Source organism: Azolla caroliniana, unplaced genomic scaffold (genome assembly GCF_043228905.1).
Source record: "Azolla caroliniana isolate FFs.n. ecotype wild unplaced genomic scaffold, voAzoCaro1.0.p SCAF_4, whole genome shotgun sequence".
NCBI lineage: Eukaryota > Viridiplantae > Streptophyta > Polypodiopsida > Salviniales > Salviniaceae > Azolla > Azolla caroliniana.
The window spans coordinates 25,610,297-25,627,878 of record NW_028230439.1 but is presented as its reverse complement, the minus strand read 5'-3'; the positions used below and the strand labels follow the sequence as shown (position 1 = coordinate 25,627,878).

The following is a 17,582-nucleotide window of genomic DNA, read 5'->3' as shown; positions in this document are numbered from 1 at the left end:
GCAACAGAGCTTCGAGGTCGACGAATCGAGGATGTACAGAAGCGCTCACATAATACAAAATGACAAGCGGCTCGACTTAATTAATGACTCCTCCAAAACATGGATGAATGATGAATTTGGAAAGCCGATTAGAACCATACATAATAATATGTACAAACATATCTCCCAAATTCAATAATAATAATACCCCCACAAAAAGAAGAAGAAGAAGAAGAATAATACACATTAAAGGAATGCCACACATGTCACACTACACCCCTCCTCACCCACACAAAAACCCTAATCTCTGAGCACACCCGGGTTTTTGGCTCAATACTAAATACTAAATACTACTATATATAACCCTTCTTCTTCTTCTTCATCCCCCTTTAGCCTCTCTTCCCCTGTTTTTCCTCTGTTCTCTCGGAGAGCAACAGAAAGCAGGAAGGCCGCTCACTCACCTCTTGCCCGTCAATCTCTTATCCTCAAAACCCACAATGAGCGACAATATCGACAACGGCTCCGACAAACCCATCTCCTTGTCCGACATCGAATCCTCCCTCCCAGGTATGTCTCTTTCTCCATTTCCAATTCAGGAAATCCGGAAACTCTTGCTTGTAAATCCTGACACCTTGCTTTCGTAATCGGAAGCTCTACACCCTAAATCTTGAAAAACTTAAATCCTAAATGGGGAAAAAAAAAACTTGGAAACTTTTGTCTAAAATTTGTAACCTGAGGGCCCCCGTTATCAAGTTTTTGTTGCGAGTCTTGCATTGTATAATCCATGGCCAGCTCTTCGAGTTTGCCTCATAAACATCAATGACCCAAAACTTGAAGAGTTAAAACTTAAAAAGCCAAACTTTGAGTAAGCCTGATTTCGGCTGTTGTCTAATTTTTCTCAGTAGAATGTATGATTAACATCCAAATGTGGCTGCAATCCAATTCTCAGTAACATCAGATAATGAACAAGACTAGAAATTGCAAAGGGCCATTTTCTCGAGGAGACGAATTGACTTGTTGGCCGTAGGTGGAGGTTCCATATGTTAACTACACATCCATATTTTCGAGTGCAAGCTTGTGACTGTCTGATGATGTTTCAATGTCTTACCAGTTTCTTGTTGAAAATGGTCTTACCAGATTGCAGTGTGGAAATATTGTTGGTCTAGCTTATGAAGGAATTGAGTCCTGCTTGTTTAGAGATTCTTTGCACTTACTCGTTACGAGAGATTCTATGTGTTCTCTTGACACCTGATTCTGCGCATTCACTTGGCGCCAGAGATTCTACACTATTTCTCGGCACTCGAGATTCCCTGTGTTCTCTTGGTGCTCTAAATTTTTTCTGTTTTCTTGGGGCTGGATTCCACTCACTTTCTCTGCTGAAACTTCAGTGAATAATATATTCATAGTGATGAATTTCCTGTCCATTGTCATTGGTAGATTCTAAGAAATTTACCTCTTGTTTTGTCTCTTAGGCATTTCTTAATGCTCTATCGTCATCTTTTGGGTATTTACATAATTCTTTGTCTTTTCAGCTTTACTGAATGTTTTAACTTTGGGCCTTACATAATGTTTATCATTTGGGATTCTTCACCTAAAGCTTTATTTTTTGGAGGTTTGAAACATTTTAATATTTTAACATTCACAGATCAATATGTGATTCTGTTTGAAGTTCCCATCTAAATAGGAAAGACCCCCCTCAGGAACACTCATTGTAACTTAGGTTTTTCTGGCAGTCCCTCCCCTTCCACATTATCTTTCTGAGGTTCCAATACTCTGTTGTTAGAACTTCAAACTTGGAATGCTTCACCTAAAGCTTTATTATTTGGTGGTTACAAATGCTCGGTCATTGGGACATTGACAGATTAATATATAATTCTGTTTGAAGTTCTTATCAGCAACATTGTTTGAATCTTGTATTTTTCTCCGTAGGACTTGACCGAGTGGGGCTAGTGAATGTTTTGAAGGTATGCCAAGTGTATTGATCATTTTTAGAATTTTATTTAATGTAGCATTTCCACATAATGTTTTGGGAATTTTATAGAATAAGTTACAAGATCTTGCTGGACACCAATCAAGTATGTTAGAAGCTCTTTCTCCAAGAGTAAGGAATCGGGTACTGGCCCTTCAGGAGATTCAGGTATGGACTAATGTAAATATTGGGTTTCTTGGATAAAGGGCACATGCTCAATCACTGTTCCTTTTCTGCTCCTTGTAGGTTCAACATGATGAATTGGAGAAGAAGTTTTTGGAAGAAAGAGATGCATTAGAGGCTCGGTATCAGAATTTGTATGATCCCTTGTATACCAAGGTGGAAAATTTCCAATCTGTTTATTTCTTTTATGGATTGTATCGGGATATTGTTCACGCTTTTTCAAATTGATATAGATAAAGTTGTGTGCTTATATGAAACACAATTTATTCAATGATGTTCTGTGTAAGATTAATATGCATGTCTTCTTCTTAACGAACTATCTAATTATTTTAGGAATTTTGTTAGGCTGATACAATCTACAAGCTTTTGGACCAAAATTAGTATAGGCCTAGTAATAAGAGAGAATCAGATCGTATGCCTTTATTACACACAATTTATTCACTTGCATTTTGTGTAAGATTAAGATGCATGTCTTTGTTTTAATGAAATGTGTAGCTAAGTAATCTTATTTGGTTGATACAAGCTATTATCTCTTTGGGCTAAAAAACCAAAAATCTAGTATTGTAGACTTGTTAATTAAGAAAGAACCATTAACAGTTTTTTTATGAGAAGTGTTGAACTTTCATCTTCTGTTTGGAGAGTCTTCTCAAGTATCTTTCTTGTGCAAACAGCGTTATGAGATTGTAAGTGGCATTACAGAGGTTCAGGGAGGAGTCACCGAAGAATCTACAGAGTCAGCTGATGTAAATACATCGGATGGTAATATTTATCATGAATGGCAATTTGTTTATATGACTTAAATGGGGAAATTTAAAATGATGAATTAGCTCTTTCTTCAACCAGAGAAAGGTGTTCCAGAGTTTTGGTCTAGTGCAATGAAGACAAATGAGACACTGGCCATGCAGGTAAAAATCTTGTGAATAAAAGACTTATATTCTCTCTTTACCTATTTTTGCTATTGAATTCCCATGTGTTTGTAGATCACTGAACGAGATGAAGATGCGCTAAAGTACTTGAAAGATATCAGATGGTCAAAGATCAACAATCCAAAAGGATTTAAATTGGAGTTCCATTTTGACACCAATCCATACTTCAAAAACACGGTGGTATGTATAGATGAGAGCCACTAATTTATTCATCTATGTCATCGATTGGATCAATTTCAACATCTGAGCGTCTGATATATTCCTTTGAATTTAGCTTACAAAAACCTATCACATGATTGAAGAGGATGAGCCAATCCTTGAACGGGCTATTGGGTATATTGACTTCTCCATTTTTCTTCAATACTAGGGTGGATGTAGGCTTTATCATAACTACACATGGGTTTTGCTGAATATGAGTTTATTTCTTTCCGAACAGGACGGAGATTGAATGGCATGCTGGCAAGAATCTCACACAAAAAGTTTTGAGGAAAAAACCAAAGAAAGGGGGCAAAAATGCTAAGCCTATCACAAAGACGGAAGATTGTGAGAGCTTCTTTAACTTCTTCAGTCCTCCCCAAGTACCCGATGATCATGAAGACATTGATCAAGATACGGTATTGTAACATCTTCTAATGCTTTTTAAGTGGGAAACTCTTTTTGCGTAAATTCTAACTTTAAATTTGTAAATTACTTACAGGCTGAGGAGCTACAAGAAGCCATGGAGCAAGATTATGAAATAGGGTATGTAGTAGCAAATGTCTAATTATTTTGGACAAATATTTTGCCAAATGAGTAAACTTTTGTTTAGTTATTTTCTACATAGGGTATGTAGTGGCAAATGACTAATTTTTTGGGGCAAATATTTTGCCAAATGACCAAACTTTTGATAAGTTATTTTCAACGCAAGGTATGTAGTAGCAAATGACTAATTTTTTGAGCCAAATGTTTAGACTTTTGTTAAGTTATTTTCAATATAGGGTATGTAGTAGCAAATGACGAATTTTCTGGGGCAAATATTTTGCCAAATTACTAAACTTTTGTTAAGTTATTTAAAACAAAGATTTTGACTAGCAATATTTCCCAATAATATGGCGTAAAGGTTTTTGAAAAGCTGAGAGATTAGCCCAATATTTGTGTAACTTTCTTCTTAAGTTACGTTATGTAGGGAGTCCTCAAGGTTCTTTCATAGGTCTTCATTGAATGTGAACTCCCTATTTTCCATGCAGATCCACTATTCGTGATAAAATAATCCCACATGCGGTATCATGGTTCACGGGAGAAGCTTTGCAAGGTGAAGAATTTGAAGATGATGATGACGAGGAGGAAGAGGAAGAGGATGATGATGGTGATGATGAGGATGAGGATGAAGAGGACGATGATGAGGAAGATGAAGAAGAAGAGGAGCAAACGAAAGGCAGGAAGGTGCGCTCTGGTTCTCTATTCATATACAATGTACTTACATACCTTAATACGATCTAACTTTGTTTTGTTTTGTTTTGTAGCTGTCAGCTCCTCGTTCAAAGGTGGGGTTTGGGTTTCTTTTTTCAAAATTTAATTACATATCTCGGTATCTAGTCATAATTCACTTACGTGGATGTCTTAAAAAATATTTTATTTTTTGTCTGCACAGGGTGGACAGAAGACTTCTTCGGGAGAGCAGCCCCCTGAATGCAAGCAGCAATAATACCTCTTCTGTTTAAGTACTGTTTTACTGGATTTGTCTTGGATATCTCAAATATCCTTTTGGATGCTCATTGCTGAGGTGAATAGAGGGGTTGAGCAAAAACAATTTTGTAGGGGATTTTTGATTGTAGACAAATTGTTGATTTTAGAAATACCAATGGCCCCATCAACTGTATTTTTAAGGCTCTTCTTTTTAGAAATGGGGCCAGAGTTTGTGCAGGTGTGCAGTTCTTGATTGACTTCTGTAAAGAAGAATCTGATTTTGCTGTTAAGAATCTTTTCTTGCTGAGACATTTATTGTACGTTATCCATTGGATTGGGTTGTGTTGGAGTGATTGAAATTGGATAGTGTAATAAATAAAGAATTGGATATTGCAATGATCCTAGCTCAAATTGGATCAAGCCATTGACAAATGAACTGGTATACAAATTATATAATTCAGTACAATGACAATGGAAAGCAGGTGACATTGCCAATTGGATATCAATGAATGAGAGTTGAATGTGCAGTACATGCACGCCAAGTGGAAATCAATGAATGAGAAAATCCTGTCCATAGGGTTTAATGAAACTCGAATGTAAATGTGGATTCCTAGCCCTTGGAAACTAACTGTTCACCTCAGATCCTTTATGCTCCAAATGTTTTCTGTATTGTTCTTTGTTTTACGTTAAAGAGAAGCGAGGATTGCCCTTGCATTGAAGAGCTTAGCTTTTTTCCTACATCAAGTATGGTCAATAATCTTTTGAAGCTTTCATTAGTTGAGGGCCACCCTGAATCTTAAAAACCTGAAACCCTAAAGGCTGTCTGACATTTAAAGTTTCAATTGCATCAAGAATATGTTTTCAATCCGTCCTTGTCATAAATTCAAATGTGTTACTTGAAAAAACCATGCTAGACTTGATTTTGTCGATTTGAACTTGTGTACGATGTTGTCCCTACAATGCTGCAATAGCATATTCTGCTCCTATTGCCGTTTCTGTTTCAGTGTTCTTAATATACCCTGCTTGCTAGCTTGTTTGCTGCCAAAAAGCTTATTATCTCTTCTGATTACTTCTTTGTCAAGAAAGTGCACAATGTTTTTATCGTATCAAATGTGAGCCATATGGTGCACTTTGTAGAACTTGCAAAGGGCTTAACTTACCCCGAGATGAGAATTGTCTGATAACTGTAAATCCCTCATTTTGGATATTGTATTCTTCCCATAAATGGCAAATATAATTTCATATCAACCAGGGTGTGTGCATTGAACTTGTAAATGGGAAATTGAATCCATTGCTTTTCTTTTTGCAATATGTGTAGAAATATAGAACATACGTTTATAATCTGTACTATAGTTTCATATAACCCAGGTTGTGTATGCATGATTTCTACTCTTCACATGAATTGCAAATATAATTTCATATCACCCAGGTTGTGTATGCGTTGAACTTCTGAATCTTGTTACAACAGTGTGTAGAAACGTATATCCTAAGTTTATAATGTGTGTAAACATAAAATACATCCATGATCCACTTCTCTAATCTCACCAAGCAAAATGTTTTCTCATTTTGCTTTTGTCAAGCAAATAAGAGGTTCCTCTTCAAGGTGCAATAAAGCAGCTCCATGTTTCTTGTTGAGAATGATGAATAACAAAGCCTCAGAATTAATGAATTTCTCTAGGTGACAGCGGCATGGGCCAAAATATGAGTTTCTCATGACTGTAATGATTTCATTTAGGATTTAGGTAACACATTCCAAAACTTCGTACACTTCTTTGAAACATGTTTGAAATACAGAATCTACACCTTCACACTGGGATCCCATGAGTGAATACTTCAGTTTTTGTGTAATCAATATAATCTGATGACATAAGGATATTGCACATGTTTCTTTATACGTTCAGTTTGAGCTATTTCTGCACCATTTGATCAACGTGACCCAAAATACCGATTCCCTTTACACATTTGCCTGGAATGCAGGGATATATTTATTTATTCCTCAAAGAACCATATGAACCATTATTAGGCCACTGCCATTTCTACCAAAATACCGATTCCCTTTACACATTTGCCTGGAATGCAGGGATATATTTATTTATCCCTTCAAAGAACTATATGAACCATTATTAGGCCACTGCCATTTCCAGACACATGGATTCAACATGAGGCCCGATTGAACAAATGAATGCAAATGGTGTTTGCAATGACAAGGAATGTTAGCTGGAAGTGCAATAAACTAATCAGCACAATAGCAATATTTTCATTTTAGTGCGACTCTTGGTTGGAGAAAACCATGGTTTGTCTCTTCTCCATAAGCCTCGAAATACAGGCCACCAACAAACAAACAAATAGCAACGTTCTTCAAACTTTAACCTCACTGCACATGCTCTGGTCCTCGTTACTGAGATAAAGTGTGATGCCTTTGTACAGAACATAATTGAGTGCATACAAATTTTAATGCAGGAACTGGACTGACTATCACACACGTCGTTGTGTCCATCCATCGAAGGCATGAAAATGAAAGCAAGAGATCATACTGTTTGTATGTAAGCCTTTTTTCATATTACTAATGGGAAACCTCAATGCGAGGAAACCACAAAAAATGATTACAAAGAAATAACAAGAGGTCACTATACCAGTCTATATATATACATACATATGTATATGTATGTATATTTATCTGTATACCCCGAAATCATGTGAAGATAGACACTGAAAAACCTGAATCTAATGCACAGATTCATGTATTAATAAGTATTACAGTTTCCAACTATACCTCATCTAATGAGCTCATTTGCTTTTCATAAAATCACAAGTTGTCAGAAAAGGCAACTTATTACATGATGCTAAATAAGTCAGGCTTCCTTCAAAGACAAGAGGATTTTCCGTGGTTGTGAATCGGTTACACGAACATAAAACTCATCGCCTTCTTTCCTTCGGGAGTTCAAGTACATTGGGTTCTGAATTCCTACCTGAGAAACCGATACACAACATATTTAAATGTGAGAATGCAAAAATTGCCAATAAAAAATTGAAACTATTATATATAGCATATCCATAACTTTAACTTCGCAGGGGAGGCTCTACCTATGTGCTAAACAGAACTGTAGTGAAGAAGACAGTTTGTGAAGATAATATTACCAATGCACTGTAGTAGAGATTTTTCCATGCAATCCACACACCATGCCAGGTAGTTTCTGTCGCTAATCTCTTCATTTACATGAATCTAGAAATAGAGAATAGACTAAGATGACGAGTTGGGTACCAGAGCTATGATAAAACTACTGCATATGGAGTTTAGTCTGCTTCAAAAATGAGTTGGATCACCTCTCTTCAAAATCAGTGTAGTTATTTTGCTTTGATTCCCATTTGTAGAGCCCAAAAGTAGCACAACACAATATTGACGAAGAAGTTACAGTATTCCTATTCATCCCTAGAAGAGATGCAAGTTAAAATGCATAGTCTTATAACACTCAGGCATATACAGATCACTACTGTGCTGGATAAACCCTAAAACTTGCAATTTTCCACAATATTTAAAACAAGGATCCAGCTATACACAAAATGAAATCCTTTGTATTGCTTTTCAAATTCAAACCTCGGAAAGCAGGATTGTTGCACTGTCATCCTTCTCCAACCGTAAGACACATGCATGGTACCTTCGGTCAGATGGCTCCCTTCGAAGGTACTCTAAGACCCAATAGCGCTCACTATCTGATCGAAGCCTCTTGACAATTTTGAATTTACTACTCATAGTTGCCATGGATGCTTCTAGTAATCCAGCTGGGATGGGAGGATCCTGACCTCTAAGTGCAGCCTTGACCTGCCAATGGAAAAGAGTAGGGATTAGAATTTGAAATAGATAAAGAGATAATCACACGAAGCAAACATTAATGCAGCAAATACATGTGAAAATGAGTTGGCTATTCAGCATGATAATAAATAGGACAGTGTACATTGATGAAACTCCTCACATAGGAAATTCAACGGTTAACAAAATATTCCTATTTCCTCAGTCCAAGAAAGTTATTCTCTCAGGTTCGCAGGAAGGTAGATGCTAATGCATAAAACTCATATGTTTCAGTATAGCTAATGGTGAGAGTCCTATATTCCAATCGATTGTTGCTATACAAGTTCTTTCAAGTCCACGGTTGTTCCTACAGGCTTTGTTGCACTACTGGAAACTAACATGCATGAGAACAAGTAGAAAATTGTAAGATATTGCTCATTAATTCTGCGCTTCATGACAAAGATCTACGATTCCAATTATGTCACGAGGACCATGATAAATATGGGCAATGAACATATTAATCAAGCTTTCATTTTCAATGATCATATTATAGGAAATTCTTATGAGATCACACCTGATAATGAACCAAGAGATCGGAATATCTACGTAAAGGAGAACTGAATTGTACATATCCAGGAAGTCCAAGGACTGCATGTTCCAAGGGCTTCTGGAAGCTCATTTCTGCAGGTAACATGCATCGAATGGATGCCATTGCCCGTGCTGGTCCCTCTGGTATTGATTGCAATGCTTTCTTTGCATCTTCATTTGCAGCCTGTCCCCTGTAAGGGAGACTTAGCCCCTTTCTAAAACCAAATTCTGCTATCACTTCCCCACATAGGAGCATCATCTCTGTTACTAATATGGTTGATGGATTAGATTGATCGTCAACAGAAAGTGTTATTTTTGGATTTGTTGTTTGCTCGTCTTTTACATTAACATTCACATTTGGCAAAAAAGAGTCCAACGCACCCTGGCATAGATAAACACAGCAATTATCTAAAACGTTGAAAATATAGCAACTACAGCAAGGATAAAACCCACTAGTGAGCCATACATTTGCATGTCGCCATCCTTTCCGAAGCAAAGCAGCCTTATACAGAAGTGACAAGTCCACTTCCTCTTCTAAATCGAAGGAAAGAAGCTCTGAAGCAGCTTCGTAGGACATCTTATAAGTTGGTAAGATTGTTGAGTTTTCTATGGTGCTCTCTGCAATGCTGCTTGGACAAATAAATTTCAACATCAATGAATGCATCATGAAAAGTTTCTGATGCCATAATGTTAGAGTTTCTTCGATCTTGTTTCAACCCTCACTGGATCTAGCTAGTATTGAATTGGGGATTAGGAAAAGGGAATTATATTCTAAAACGATGTTGCCAGTTATACCTGCCATCAGGCGATAATGTTACAGATACACTGACAGCTGAACAACACTGTCCTTGTCTTAAGCTCATAAGCTCAACACTCAAATCTTTGGGAAACATTGGAATCGTCATTGTTGGTAGATAGACTGATGTGCATCTCTGGCTTGCCTCCCTGTCAATCAACTAAAACCTGTCACAATGGCCACACATTTGATTTGATTCATTTGATATGAATAAACCTCACCTACTTCTGCAATATGCTATTCCATTCAATCCATCTTGTAGGATCAGCTATATGTATCCATAATTTCACTCGACCATCAGGTAATTGGACTGCACTGAGTCCATCATCTATCTAAGGTCATCCCAAAAGCTATCATTAAACTCCAATCCACATACCTACATCAAAGCATCACCCTGAATAACCATCAATAAATCAAGGGTTTCGAAGGGACTCATGCACCTCATCTGGATCTTCACAGTCAATTGTGTATACACGTAATGCAGTAAGATCGACTCTATTATCCTGTGGTAGAAAACAAAGAAGAGATATCTTTAACCATCGAGAACTCTAAATGTTATTACTTCAAGAAGGAAAATGTTCCTCGCACCATATCCACATCATAAGGGGGTCTGGTTTTGATATTTTCCACTTCTACAAGAGCTTTGGTAGAAAAATCTATGGGTATGTCTAGCTTCAAAAGGTAAAGGTTTTCATGCACTTGGAAATATCCCATCTGAACCAACAAATTTACAGCACTAGCTGGCGTCTTGTTCACCTTCAATGCCTCCAACACCTGTTGAACCATAATAGAATGAAAAGAGTAAATATCATTGGCGTGAAGAGATATTTGTGGCAAGGTGGTTTAATGGGAAAAATACCACAGAAAATCATCGCCATGACCACACCTGTATTGCAGTATTTCGTAGCTCTGAAGATTTGCATATCTCTAAAGCAAACAGTTTAAGGGATTCCAAGTAGACCGTGAATGCTGCTTTAGAATCCCAGGAGCTGCGGGTTAGCCTTTCTTCCAATGGCAGGTGCATTGATGACTTTACATACTCTACAAATTCCATGAGATGTCGCTGAGCCTTTTCCTCTTGCAGTTTCTGAATTTGGAGATCTTTCACCTTGGACAAAACCCAATATTATAAATGGTCAGATAGTGGGACATAAACAAACTAAAGGTTTTAACCTCATACAAAATGAACCAAACTCCCCTGAGATACACCTGAGATACAGAACATATTAAATTAAGAAATGAAAAGGATAACATGCAAAAACACATAACATAGACCTTTCATCTCGAACAAAATCTACAGGGATAAGTACATTGGCTAAGTTAAAACTTACGCACACCACCCAGGTATATGTCTCATACCTCAGTAAGGACAAATAAAAAATCTAGAATTAATAAAACCACAAACAGAAGAAAATAAAAAAAATGGAAAGAAAGAGGTATGTGAAAATCACATGAGCTATTAAATACTTTTTCATCTTTTTAAGTGTCAACACACTCTCTCTCATATACAAATTTTCATAAGTGTGCTAATTGATAAGCTTGCGGACATGAACAAAATAACCATTATTGTAAAACAAAATATGACATATTAAACGTGCAAACAAAAGTCAGTAAATTCCAAACAATCTAATCTCTCTGGGATATTTCATCATTGCCAGCCCACGCACATGTACTAGAAACACCATGTCTATGTTAGAAAATCATGATCATCGGGTGAGGTGAAATTAACTCGGCAATAGCTACATCTCCTTTATAGAAAATTGATAATATTTCTTTTTAAAGATAAAGACCTGTGATGGAGACCGTGGTTCGTATTTCGGTGAATATCCACCATCTTTACATTTAAAATAATGTGGATAAGATACAATTAGCCTGTATGCACTATAGCACTTGTCTGGACCAGCATTTCCATACAAAGTCTGTGAAGAAAAATATCAACAAATCCTTAGTTGTAAATAAAAAATTCGAAGGTAAAAAAGTGCATAAAGTAGAACTTACCAATGCCAATTGTTCTATGTCAACCGTTTTTTCTTTTAACAATATTTCCTCCCAAGCCATCTCCAAAAGTGTAGGGTCCTATAAGCAAGAAATGCAGTGTATGAGGTTCACCAATTTTTTCCAAAATTCAGGAAGGCAAATGAATTCAGTGGAGGCAGACCTGCAAGTGCTCTATTTCTTGAAGCAATTGGTTCATGTCTCCAAGACTGTAATTATCAGATCCTGGAACGATAAGATTGATTTGATTTGGTCGTATGATGCTTGTTTCTGCGTTCTGAACTAGAGTTGAAATGCTTATTAGATGGGTGCTTGGTGTCTAAAAAAAGCATTTCAATAGCTACTCAAAGAGATGCATTAGAATTTAGATCCCAATCAACACAACTCTCTATCAAATATAATTTATACCGTGTGATGCTTGAAGCCATACACTTTTAACAGCAGATCAAAATTTCTTTATCGTCTCTTTACTAAATGAACGATGTCCTTCATGTTAAACAAGATAGAGATTGATAATGATGAAAACAATGAAATATTAATATCCTCAGGACCAATGAGAGGTGTCAATGCCTATCTGCCTACCTCAATCTTTAACTGATGCAAAGAGGTTTGCAGCTGCCCTATGACACTGGGCAATGCATGCAATTGACGTATATCCATATAAGAGGACCTGATAATGAATCAGTCATCTGATTGCATAAAAAGTGTGCCTTAGTAGGCCATCTTTCTACCATTTGAAGGGAGCTGAGAGCAGATAAGGGCACTGACCTGCCATGCTGACTGTCACCTGCCCTGAAATCATGACCTATCACAATGACTGTAACCTGAAAAGAGATGCTGTGGGGCTGATCCATGTTCTTCCGTTATCTAATTTGATAATATCAATTCAGATCACTCTATTCTTTTCCACTTTGGTCATGTTCAGATGGGGACAAATCAAATATATTGGAAAATGGGTAGTGCATTTATACTGTGACATGTGACATAAACCATTCTTGTAATTTAGCATAAGAACACTATATTTGTGTTCAGCGAGTTGTTTTGCTGACATAAGTGCAAACCTTGAGTATCTTTGTTTCGGGAGCTCCTTGGATACTGGTCGTTCACTGGAATAATACCTAATAATTATTAGGATTGCTCCCATCTCCACCCAAATTATCTCATTGGAACACCGGTGCTTTGCTCCTTATAATGCAGGCAAACATTGGGACTAATGGTCTCTCCACATCTCTCCAGTTATTTTCTTTCCGAAGACACAATCCCCGAGTTTCTACTCCTTAGAGAAGAGTCTGTGTGACAAGTGTATCAAATAGCCACAATTTAGTTTGTAGCTCTTGGAACTCTTATATGTGCACTTCTTCATTCAAGAGTATCAGAAGCTGCATATAGACCAGAAAGTCGTGCACAAGTAACCTCCCGTAATGGGAACCGGCACCCTATGAATGTTCCCCCTAGGTATGACCATATGTATGCAACCTTTTCCTCTCGCAAAAAGAGTTCTAGTTCTGATTCATTACCCATGCTTGGCGTGTGTTAAAAAACATCACTTTAGTTTTCTCCAGGTTTAATGACAAACCTTTGCCAGTACAAAATGCTTTTAAAGCACTTAGATGTCTTTATAATCCTTTTGGGGAGTTGGAGATCAGCCCAATTATCACCATAGTAATATCTATATTGCTATACGCACTAAGCTTGCTTCCCCAAATCTCTTTATGTAATGTGATAGCTCATCTAATAGAGACCAAGAAAAATGGATGAAAGTGGGTATCCTTCTTTTTCTCCAATTGCGCAAGCCATAGCCTTCTACAAACCATTGGAAGACCATATGTTTCCTGACACATAGATTCCCCATTGCATATCTACAGGGAAACCAAGGGCTTCTAGCTGCTGCATGAGCTAAGCATGGGGTAAAGTGCCAAAGGCTTTTTGGAAACCCCCAAAGCAACATAAAATCCTCTTTTTCTGGGCTTTGCCCTCCTCCATAAGCATCCATAAAGGCTTTGAGGATCAATATGTGATCCAAAGTTATGAATTTCTTATTGAAGCCAGCCTGTCCAGCTGAATGGCAGCCATTCCTCTCTGCGCATATACTCAAAATAGTGCCTATTCATGATTTTCCTATAATTTCTCAGCATCATGGGGTTTGTGCTCTTGAAGATTGGCACAACGGTATGTTCTGTCCAGCTAGTAGAGATAGATAGATTATATTATCGTCTTCGAAGGTCAAATATGACCTATGAGACCAAAAATATTACATTTCACGTGATACGTGTGAAAGTGAGTAGTGACTCTCGATGTTCAAGAACTTTACCAATGAATGTTGCAATCGAGAGTGCACATTGTGGTTGTGAGAGGAATTCATGCAAGGATTGGGCTCGGTTGAAGAGATGTGGAAAGCATGGTCAAATATGATCAAATACAGAGCATTGTATCAAAGTGTGATACTCAAACTCGCGGACTTGTTTAGGGCAAAGTGTGCATAGCCGACCACTCTCATCACTTGTGCCCTAACGCCCTGTCTCGCATCGCAATGCATGTGAACTAAGTCGCATGGAAGCAATTGTTCGAATGGCAGATAACGGTATGGGCTCTAACATCTATGGATGTGTACGATTTCCCTGTTCCACAAAGAATATGGTTTTGTAGTTAGGTGCAACATGTGTAGTATAATGTGTGAAGCGTGAGCCTCCACATTTGTCCCATGTCATGATAAATTGTCGTTGCAAAAAGGCCTCATTTACAGAGGAATCTAATGATGCATCATGAAGCAAGTGTCTCGCATCTCATCTACCAAACCATTTTCCTATATCTTGCATCCAACCGGAACACAAAATTTTGCTTTTATGCATCTTTTCGATCCTTTTGCTTGCTTTCCATGCAATTCTAGGAAGTCGATGTGAGGGACTTTTTTGAACCTTAAGTATGTATTCAACAACCCTTTCCATGGCCATGATCTTAATGGGAAGCGATCCCGTCTCAAGGAGGAGGAGGGTGCGTTTGTTTCTTAACTTGTAGAAACTTTGTAAGAAAATGTTTTTGGACATTTTCAAACTCTTTCCACATAGATTTAGGGATGCTACCGCTCCATACTTCCACCCCATAGAGAAGAACCGGTGTCACCAAAGTGTCAAAAAGATATTTCTTGAGGACCCAACACTTAATATCTCCAAGATTGCATGTGTTCTCAAATGCATAGTATGCTCGCTTACCCGTCTCTAAGCGGCGTGTAGCACATTCATTCCATCTATGATTTGAAGGAACTTCAAGGCTAATAGAGAGGTGACGAAGTTGGGTTTTGAACCCAAAACGCAGTGCTTGTAGTGCTAACAACTTACCACTAGGGTAAGGTAATTATAAGGATTACAAATATTGGTGAGGCAAACGTGTAAAGGCAGACACTTGATCTTGAACATCCTCCTAATTTTGTAGGAAGCTACTCATGGAGGACTCCTAGTTTTATTATTTCTTTTATGTTTGTCTCAGAGTGGGCACATAGAAAACAAGAAGAGAAAAAGTGAGAGCAAGTGCAGTAAACATAGTGAGGACTCTAGTGGAGGCAAATGGCTTATTGCTAATGGTATCATATAATCTCGTCTTTATAGTTTGGGCAAAACCCTAGAAAAACAACAAATCATTGTTTCATATGTGGGATGACTACTAACTCTAGGTATATGAATGGTTATCCCAAAAAGTTTAGCCAGCCCTAATTGAACAGATGGACAACATTTTGCTTTATTTGAATATTTTTTGATGTTTTGAACCATAACTTGGATAATTTTGGATGTATCTGATTGTCCTTTTAATGTCTCAACTGTCTCTGATGGAAATGTATGAATAATCCTTGGTTCATCTCTTTAATTTGTTTTTAATCAGCTGGAATTGGGATACGATAAATGGAAATAAGTTCCATAGTCCTTGAGGTTAAATACACAAGATTCAATATTTACAATTAAACGAATTCAAAACTGGCTACCAGTTGAAAAACAACGTTAATGTAATGATGACTTGATGGAGAAAATATACACCAACATTTTTATAGTTTTGAATGTAGGGATGATGACCACCTGATCAATAACACACCAATTTCTCTTGCCTTCTTGGTTCTGAGTAACACCCAGCAGAGTTCTACCAGAATCCTTTCTAAATTCAACTAGCATTCCCTTCTGAAGAGAAAGCTTTTTAGGTTTCACTTCAAGTGGGTCCCTGATACTGGCCCATGGACCACATCTGCAGCAATAGAACTCAATTTTTGAAAGGCCCAAACTTTGATGTAACAATGGACAAAGACACAAAATCAATTGTAATTAAGACCATAGGAATCAATTTATGCAATGGCCCAAAAAAGAATACAGCGCATGAATACAAAAAGGTGCATTGGATAAGGGCAAAATAACGTAAAACACAGCACATTAACAGTTTTGAATTGATGGTGCAAAGTGCGCCTGAGGACAACAGAATTATACACGTAGGATTTATCAATTAATCAAACCTTAAACACGTTCTACTTTCTGCTATCAACTATACATATCCACTCAGAAAATAACCAATTCTGCCTGCACATCTATAACATGTGTGTACGTATGAATGTGAGCATGTGTGTATATATGCATGTATGTTAGTGTATGTATGTACATATGCAGGTGTGTGTATTTATGCATGTATGTGTATACATGTATGTGTATGTGTATGTGTGAATGTACGTATGTACGTCGGATGCATATGTGTTACGTATATACGAAAAAGAAGAACATCTCTAAAACCATAAATCCTGTATGATTTGGAGAACGGGGGCAGTAGTAATCTGCAGAGCAAAAATGAAAGCAAAAGAAAGTCAGTGACCTGGACATGACCCCTACTCCTCCTCCTTTGTCTGACGAACAGCAGATTCTGAACTGTGGCGACAATTTTCTGCAAGGAACAGCGAGACCCTGGGGCAGCAACTGCGAGGCGTGGACGTACATGGCCATAGCTCACTGTGCAAGGATTGGAAGCTGTTCATTCGCCTAAAACCCTTCCACAGATCATGAAGGCCCCAAGGGGTGGGGGGGAAGAAGGGACATGCATGTATGTATGTATGTATGTACATACATACTACATACTACATATGTAGGTAGATAAGGTTCTCCTCCAACACCAGGTCTTGGTGGTGATGCTTGTGAATGAATTATATCACTAATATGTATGCTAACACACAACGTCCTCCTCTGCTTCGGCCCCATATGTATTTGGTCCGATCAAGTCTAGTCTACTAGAGCCTGCACATACAATGCCAGGTCCGATCAAGTCAAGTGGGGCTCGGACTGGCCGTGCCCGTCCATCTAACCCGGACATCCAACACACCGCCACCGGGACATGTCCGAGCTTATCGAGTCTAGTGGGGCTTGGCCTGGCCATGTGTCAGGTCCGATCAATTCGAGCGGCGTTCGGATTATTAGCCGTGTCTGTCGATCTACCGCGGACATCCGACGTGCCACCACGTGGTTCTCTTCTGCTCTCTACTCTCTGCTTGCATGTCTTGATTTGATTCATCGTGGCCCGCCTTGTACTCCCATGGACATCTCAATTCACCTATCATCCCACCCCGACTCGCATGTGGTCATCTCGTCGCGTATAGAATCGAAGGCTAGAGAAGAGATATTCACGATAGATCGTCATGGGTTTCTTATCATTATAATCAATATGTTTAGGATGACT

The 17,582-nt window shown here is 38.0% G+C and overlaps 2 protein-coding genes across 5 annotated transcripts; one reads left to right on the top strand and one right to left on the bottom strand.

Annotated features, from left to right (window-relative positions):
- The first annotated feature begins 393 nt into the window (after positions 1 to 393).
- Positions 394 to 5,031, top strand: LOC147865662 (nucleosome assembly protein 1;1-like). The gene is made up of 13 exons (XM_087318532.1): positions 394 to 546; positions 1,909 to 1,943; positions 2,021 to 2,116; positions 2,195 to 2,287; positions 2,803 to 2,890; positions 2,975 to 3,036; positions 3,112 to 3,237; positions 3,332 to 3,390; positions 3,494 to 3,671; positions 3,755 to 3,798; positions 4,284 to 4,479; positions 4,560 to 4,580; positions 4,688 to 5,031. Exons 1-13 carry the CDS (start codon positions 477 to 479, stop codon positions 4,739 to 4,741), a joined length of 1,122 nt encoding a protein of 373 aa, XP_087174658.1. The 5' UTR covers positions 394 to 476; the 3' UTR covers positions 4,742 to 5,031.
- Positions 5,032 to 7,258: 2,227 nt separating this feature from the next.
- On the bottom strand, positions 7,259 to 16,916 carry LOC147865661 (ribonuclease II, chloroplastic/mitochondrial-like). 4 transcript variants are annotated; one of them, XM_087318526.1, is made up of 14 exons: positions 16,728 to 16,916; positions 15,953 to 16,115; positions 12,052 to 12,207; positions 11,892 to 11,969; positions 11,684 to 11,812; positions 10,780 to 11,001; positions 10,482 to 10,667; positions 10,334 to 10,396; positions 10,119 to 10,225; positions 9,893 to 10,042; positions 9,564 to 9,723; positions 9,084 to 9,479; positions 8,318 to 8,542; positions 7,259 to 7,691 (listed from the first exon to the last, which is right to left on the bottom strand). In XM_087318526.1, exons 1-14 carry the CDS (start codon positions 16,853 to 16,855, stop codon positions 7,575 to 7,577), a joined length of 2,280 nt encoding a protein of 759 aa, XP_087174652.1. In that variant the 5' UTR covers positions 16,856 to 16,916; the 3' UTR covers positions 7,259 to 7,574. The 4 variants fall into 4 exon arrangements, with proteins under 4 accessions (XP_087174652.1, XP_087174653.1, XP_087174654.1 ...); XM_087318527.1 differs by having other exon boundaries at positions 15,953 to 16,129; positions 16,745 to 16,916; XM_087318528.1 differs by having other exon boundaries at positions 12,052 to 12,165; positions 15,953 to 16,129; positions 16,739 to 16,915.
- Between the last annotated feature and the right edge of the window lie 666 nt (positions 16,917 to 17,582).

Excerpts from the sequence above, each read along its gene's own strand:
- LOC147865661 (XM_087318526.1), bottom strand. The coding sequence starts at position 16,855 with ATGGCCATGTACGTCCACGCCTCGCAGTTGCTGCCCCAGGGTCTCGCT. Across the intron at positions 11,813-11,891 it reads ACATAGAACAATTGGCATTG|ACTTTGTATGGAAATGCTGG; the intron begins GTAAGTTCTACT and ends TTTTCTTCACAG. Across the intron at positions 9,724-9,892 it reads ACATTATCGCCTGATGGCAG|CATTGCAGAGAGCACCATAG; the intron begins GTATAACTGGCA and ends TTGTCCAAGCAG.
- LOC147865662 (XM_087318532.1), top strand. The coding sequence starts at position 477 with ATGAGCGACAATATCGACAACGGCTCCGACAAACCCATCTCCTTGTCC. Across the intron at positions 3,037-3,111 it reads ATGAGACACTGGCCATGCAG|ATCACTGAACGAGATGAAGA; the intron begins GTAAAAATCTTG and ends ATGTGTTTGTAG. Across the intron at positions 3,391-3,493 it reads ATCCTTGAACGGGCTATTGG|GACGGAGATTGAATGGCATG; the intron begins GTATATTGACTT and ends CTTTCCGAACAG.